This window comes from Oncorhynchus masou, chromosome 12 (assembly GCF_036934945.1).
Source record: "Oncorhynchus masou masou isolate Uvic2021 chromosome 12, UVic_Omas_1.1, whole genome shotgun sequence".
NCBI lineage: Eukaryota > Metazoa > Chordata > Actinopteri > Salmoniformes > Salmonidae > Oncorhynchus > Oncorhynchus masou.
In genome coordinates, this window is record NC_088223.1 from 28,820,073 (window position 1) to 28,826,754 (window position 6,682).

At 45.8% G+C, this 6,682-nt stretch overlaps 1 protein-coding gene across 1 annotated transcript; it reads left to right on the forward strand.

Annotated features, from left to right (window-relative positions):
• Window positions 1-299: 299 nt before the first annotated feature.
• Window positions 300-3,831, forward strand: LOC135549289 (zona pellucida sperm-binding protein 3-like; the record flags this gene model as incomplete). The annotated part of the gene is made up of 8 exons (XM_064979304.1): window positions 300-384; window positions 1,562-1,791; window positions 1,867-1,982; window positions 2,072-2,175; window positions 2,915-3,092; window positions 3,261-3,378; window positions 3,523-3,608; window positions 3,732-3,831. Coding segments are annotated over exons 1-8 (1,017 nt in total), but the record flags the coding sequence as incomplete, so codon positions are not given.
• Window positions 3,832-6,682: the final 2,851 nt, after the last annotated feature.

Here is a 6,682-nt window from a genome sequence, read left to right on the forward strand (position 1 = left end):
ATTGAGTACTGGATTTTTCTGACGGGCCTCCCCCAGGTGGTGAACGTAAGAAACAACACCTCTACCTCGCTGACCCTGAACACTGGGGCCCCACACGGGTGCGTGCACCTGTACTCCCTGTTCACCCACGACTGCGTGGCTATAGCACGCCTCCAACTCAACCATCAAGTTTGCAGACGACACAACAGTAGTGGGCTTGATTACCAACAACGACGAGACAGCCTACAGGGAGGAGGTGAGGGCACCACGAGTGTGGTGTCAGGAAAACAACTTCTCACTCAACGTCAACAAAAAAAGAGATGATCGTGGACTTCAGGAAACAGCCGAAGGAGCCCCTCCACCCCAACACCTACATTGAAGGGACACCAGTGGAGAAAGTGGAAAGTTCCTCGGCATACACATGAACGACAAACTGAAATGGTCCACCCACACAGACAGTGTGGTGAAGAAGGAGGAGGCTGAAGAAAAGTGGCTTGTCACCCAAAACCCTGACTAACTTTTACAGATCCACAATCGAGAGCATCCTGTCAGGATGTATCACAGCCTGGTACGGCAACCGCAAGGCTCTCCAGAGGGTGCTGCGGTCTGCACAACGCATCACCGGGGGCAAACTACCTGCCCACCATGACATCTATAGCGCCCGATGTCACAGGTAGGCAAAAAAAGATCATCAAAGACAATAGCCACCCGAGCCACTGCCTGTTCACACCGCTACCATCCAGAAGGTGAGGTCAGTACAGGTGCATCGAAGCTGGGACCGAGAGACTGAAGAACAGATTCTATCTCAAGGCCATCAAACTGCTAAACAGCAGTCACTAACTCAGAGAGGCTGCTGCCTACATGGAGAACCAATCACTGGCCACTTTAACAAATGGATCACTAGTCACTTTAAACGATGCCACTTAATAATGTTTACATATCTTACAATACTCATATCATATTTATGTACTGTATTTTATACCATCTATTGCACCTTGCCTATGCCGCTTGGCCGTTGTTCATCCTTATATTTATATGTACATTTTCTCATTCACCCCTTTTAGATTTGTGTGTATTAGTTGAGGTTGTTGGGGAACTGTTAGATTACTTGTTAGAAATTACTGCACTGTCGGAACCAGAAGCACAAGCATTTCGCTACACTCGCATTAACATCTGCTAACCATGTGTTTGTGACAAATAAAATGTGATTTGACTTGAACATGCATGCCAATTAAAGATCTTGACTAATCAGATGCAAGGCCAAATTAGGGTGTAATCCAGCCCAGGTGTGCAGCCTGGTTGGTTGTTAAAAGCTACCTCAGTTTCATCAATTGTAGCATAGCAGAGGCACGCTGTCCTCTAACCTACAGAGTCACATTAGTTGTTGGCATGGGACTCATGATGGCAAACACGCTCAGGTTATTGTTCAAGCAACTGGTTTGGTTTTTACTTGTGGAAAACTTCTTAATCTCTCCTGCTTTGTCATATACTTATAGCACTGACACATGGCAACAACTTCCAAGGCGAACACCGCAATTTGACAATCGTCCACGCTTTAAACAGCCTCCACTCCAACAAACAGTTTTAAGGCCAGTTCGAGTAGAAACGGTTGCTGTGACATGCCATTCAGACTACATGGAGATCGTAGTGAAGGCTGATCTGTTTAAACTCGGTAATCTAATCGATGTGGATGACCTGCGACTTGGAGTTGAACAGTACCAAGACCAAGAGCCGTGTAGGGCTACAGCTTCAGCAACCGGAGATGAGTACAGAATATTCGCAGCACTTTCAGACTGTGGAACCAAGTACATGGTAAAATATATTTTTAAAAATTCAGTAGTTGACTTCTTGAAACAACCTCTTAAATGCTGCTTTGTGACTCCACAGCTGAACGAAGACTCATTGATCTACGCAAACCTCCTCAGATATACACCCAGAACCACACCAGATGGCGTTATTCGAATGGCTGGTGCTGTGATCCCAATTGAGTGTCATTATGAAAGGTGAGTTTAGGCTATACTGTTGTATGACGGTCATAGGAATCCTGCGTTGACCTATTGGTGTATTCACCGGTCTGTACTTTCTGTTTCAGGAAGTACAGTTTGGACAGCTCTTCTCTCCAGCCGACCTGGATCCCTTTCACCGCCACAGTGTCTGCTGAAGAGACCCTGCAGTTCTCATTGAAGCTTATGACAAGTGGGTAAATAAATCCTGGGCTGCATTTCGCAGGGTACAATTTTGCTGACCGTTCAGATAATGAATCAAAAGGATACAATGGCGCTCTCCCAGAAGCTTGGTAAAACCCGTGAATTGAATGTTCATATATCAAATGTATTTATATAGCCCTTCTTACATCAGCAAGCAATGTAGGTGTAGAAGCACGGTGGCTAGGAAAGGCTCTGAGGGGTGGCCAGTCCTCTTCTGGCTGTGCCGGGTGGAGATTATAACAGAACATGGCAACGATGTTCAAATGTTCATGCATGGTCAAATAATAATCACAGTAGTCGAGGGTGCAACAGGTCAGCACCTCAGGAGTAAATGTCAGTTGGCTTTTCATAGCTGATCATTGAGAGTATCTCTACCGCTCCTGCTGTCTCTAGAGTTGAAAACAGCCGGTCTGGGACAGGTAGCACGTCCGGTGAACAGGTCAGGGTACCATAGCCGCAGGCAGATATAAATGTACTATGTAGCACAAATGCCCCTCTGACATGCAAAATACGGAATCACATCAGACAACTGTTATTGGGGACACTTCTATCTGCAACGTTATACAGTTTGCCTCCTAAACATGGCCCTCATTTTAATCCATTATTAGATGCTCACTAGTTGAGCGCCTATTGACAATATGTTCTGGCCGTGGTAGTTTTAATAGCGACTCGTGTTTGAAACGCATCGCTTGCAGTACGGTCTTTCTTTACTGCCATTTCCTTTCCAGGTGACTGGCTCTATGAGCGGGGTTCTGGAGTCTACTTCCTGGGTGATCCCATCAACATTGAGGCATCTGTCAGGGTTGCTCACCACACCAGGCTCAGGGTCTTTGTTAGCAGCTGCGTGGCCACACTGGACCCTGATAGCAACTCTGTCCCCAGATATGTCTTCATTGAGAGTGATGGGTAAGCAGGGGGGGGATGACTTAGAACGACTATTATCCGGCTGGCCCGTAGAGAACGATAGAATATGCCATTTGAGGGCTTCCACCATTTTTATGGTGTCTTTGAGACTTCTTAATTGGTTACTAAGGAAGATGCCCCAATATGCATTTTAATAATATCTCCCTCCAGGTGCTTGACGGAATCCCAGCTGCCTGGTTCCCGCTCTGGTTTCATGCGTAGGACCCAGGACAACAAGCTCGGGTTCCACATTGATGCCTTTAGGTTCTACCAGGAGGACAGGGCAGAGGTGAGGGCGGTATTTAATAAAAGCAATGTTGTAGAGGCCATTATGGGTACTGTAGTTAAATTATTCTACAGTAACATAATTTACAGACATTATGTAGGCTACTGTGATTCTGCATCTTTGTTTTGCTTATCCTGTTTTTCACAGCTGTACATCACCTGCCACCTTATGGCAGTCCCTGTCATGGACCATGCAGAGCCTAGCAACAAGGCATGCTCCTTCATTGATGGCAGGTGGGATAAGTCACATTTCCTTAGCTACTGTTACTGGGCTGTGACCTATTCACTGGAATAACCATAGCTTTTTTTTAAAGTGGTGTGTTCTTGGTCCATGAGCAGATCTTTCATACATTTCAGATGGAGGTCTGCTGATGAGAATGATTTGCTATGTGGGCGTTGTCCAAGCCTGAGTAGACAGAAGGGGGTTGATCAAGCTCCAGCACAACGTCCCCTCAGTCCAAGACTAGGTGGCAGCCAACTTGAACCTCGTGTCTACCGCAACAAACCCCCAGCCTCTGGTGACAATTGGAGTATTGGGATGAAGGCCAAGAAAGGTGTATTTGACATCTTAATCCCTCTATTCCATCACCACCTTCTCAAAACACATTGCAGGGGCGGGACCTTCTCCAATATGGAAATTGAGGGAAGACTAATTGAGTGTCTTGACTGCAAATGTATGTGTTTAATGTGTTGTCCTTTTAGTATGGGACCAGGATACTACTTTGGGCCCCATGATTGTCCTCCCAAGTAAACAGAAGAGTACGCCTCTATCTCCACGGACGAGTGGAGGTATCGATATACCTGGCTTCCCTGCCTCAACAGGGGACAGGAAGCCCGTATCGCGTGGCATGGACTTCAAGAGAGGTAATTTGACTCTGACATGGCATAATCTTATTCCTTATGTAGTGCACTACCTTTGAACAGGTAGTCTTGAGAACCCAACCCTAGGCAACAGCAGTGACTAGGGTCTGGTTTCAATGACTGACTCGTTTGGCAACTTCTCCCAACAAATCACGAGGCATAACGTCATGATTTGAAACCAAATTTTGCAGGGAATACCTTTGCAGTGGATTTAGTGAAGGTAGTTGAGGCAAACTAGCCACTTGCATAATGCACTCATTAAAAATAACCGATCTCCATCTTGCTAGCTACTATTTTGTATGTATTCAAGCGGTCAAGGTAGTGACATAGGCATCGCATTCTAGTACGTACAGAAGTGTAAAGCCAGTTTTTAAAATGTGTGGGAAGCAACCAGGATGTCTAGACTATTGCCCAGACCATGATGCACTGGTCAAAAGTAGTGCACTCTATAGGTCATCGGGTGCCACTTCGGACACCTGTCTTTTCCTATCCCTATAGGCTAGCAATTCTGCCAACACTGGCTGTGTTAATCTGTTACATTTAATTCCAGGACCTTATTTCGCCCAATCCCAAAATGAGGTTAGTCCCTTGGGCCCAAGGGTCGGACCCAACAACAAGCACGGTCTCGTTAGCTCTGCAACATATGATGGCTTCATCAGGCAGAAAGAACTAATCGCCCAACGAGGTAATGACAGTACGTTACTGTTTTGAATGTATGATAATTGCATGTAGGCTCTGTGCTAAATGGTCTGTTCTCAGAGCTGGAGGCCACTCCAGACCCTGAGTTGATTCCTACACCTGAGCCCAGTGGAGACCTTGAGGTTACCACAGAGAAAGAGGGTCTGGGTGAAGAGGAGGATCAGTATGAGATTGGAACCTATTGAAAGGGTATGTATGGGATGATGGTACTGGTATTTTAGAGGGAAATAACCTGCACATGGCAAGCAGGTTAGCACTTATTGGGATGGCTCCGCAGAATGTTCACTAGCTGGCACAGCCACAAAGTAATAATAAAATATGTTTTTTAAACATTAACCTCACTGCCAACCCTAATGCCTAACATGAAATGAAAAGCATACATTGTTACAATGTAGCCAATTTTGACTTTCCATCTGGCACAGCTAGTGGAAATCGCTCAGTTCTGCCTCCAGGACAATACCGTCTCAATAAATGTCAACCTGCACATGGCAATTGCCAGTATCACTTTTAAATGGATCTGCTTTTGATGTGGTTTCATAAAGAAGGGATATGTTCCAGGTCCACTATCCAATTTCTAGAATTGGAAGGCGCTGTTGTCGTGGTGGCCCATAATAGACTTGCTCCAAGCAGCAGCACACTCCAACTCACTGAGGTTGGTGCCGGTCCTGATGTCCCAGCACACAAGGAGGATGACCCTACAAAAAGTGACATAAGCACCACATCTGCTCCTGGCGAACTCAACCAGTGAAGGGACTACCACAACACTGAGACGATATCTCAAGAGATGCCTGTTAATCTCTTTGAAAAATAAATGATTTAATGCTACTTCGACTGACTTTCTGTCTTCGCCATTATGCACGACATGCTAGAGTAATCTGAAATATTGCCTTCATTTGTTAAAGTGAGGGCCTGTTGCTGCCAACTGACATTTCCTAGCTTAGTCTTTGGTCTGTATTGGTGTTTGCGTAGCCAGACATCACATCCTGGATTAATGTGACTCTGTCCCAAGGTTCCTGATTGTGCATGTAAGCTACAGGGCATTCTGAGACATTGGGCTTGCTATGAAGGGTCTGAGGAATGGGTGGACTGCACAGGAGGTTGGTGGCCCCTTAATTGGGAAGACCGGGCTTGTGGTAACTGCAGTGGAATGGTATCAAACCCATGGTTTCCCATCTTCCCTCAACCTCCGCTGGCGGACTGGAACCGGAAATCGGCACTGGCATTTCTAACTGGTCCTTTTCCTTAATCCGACCATTTATTGAGACTTCCAATATTATCCAGAAGAATTTGGTGCTAAAACCCAAGTGTTTAGTGTGGTGTAGGCCAAGCCTCAAAATCAATGGCAAGTTCCTCCCTGACTACATTGCAGATGCCTGCCAGATCTTTAAAATGCCTGGTTATGTATTTAACAAATCAGCTAACCACATACAGCACTGTTGATGACGTGGCACACAACCACTGGTTGCAACGCTTAAGCATCTAGTTGGGCAGGCGCTACGGGATTGCCACATCACCTGTTCTGATTTCAAAAAGCCAGAGATGAGAGATTCAGGTGCCAATTCACACAAATTATATGGCTGCTTTTAGACAGGCAGCACAATTGTGCTCTTTTTCCACTAATTGGTCTAGACCAATCGCAACATTTTTTTCAAATCGGATTGGTCAAGAGGCCAATTAGTGAAAATGAGCAGATTTGGGCTGCCTGTCTAAACGCAGCCAATGGCCTTAGGGTTCTAGGCCCATATTCC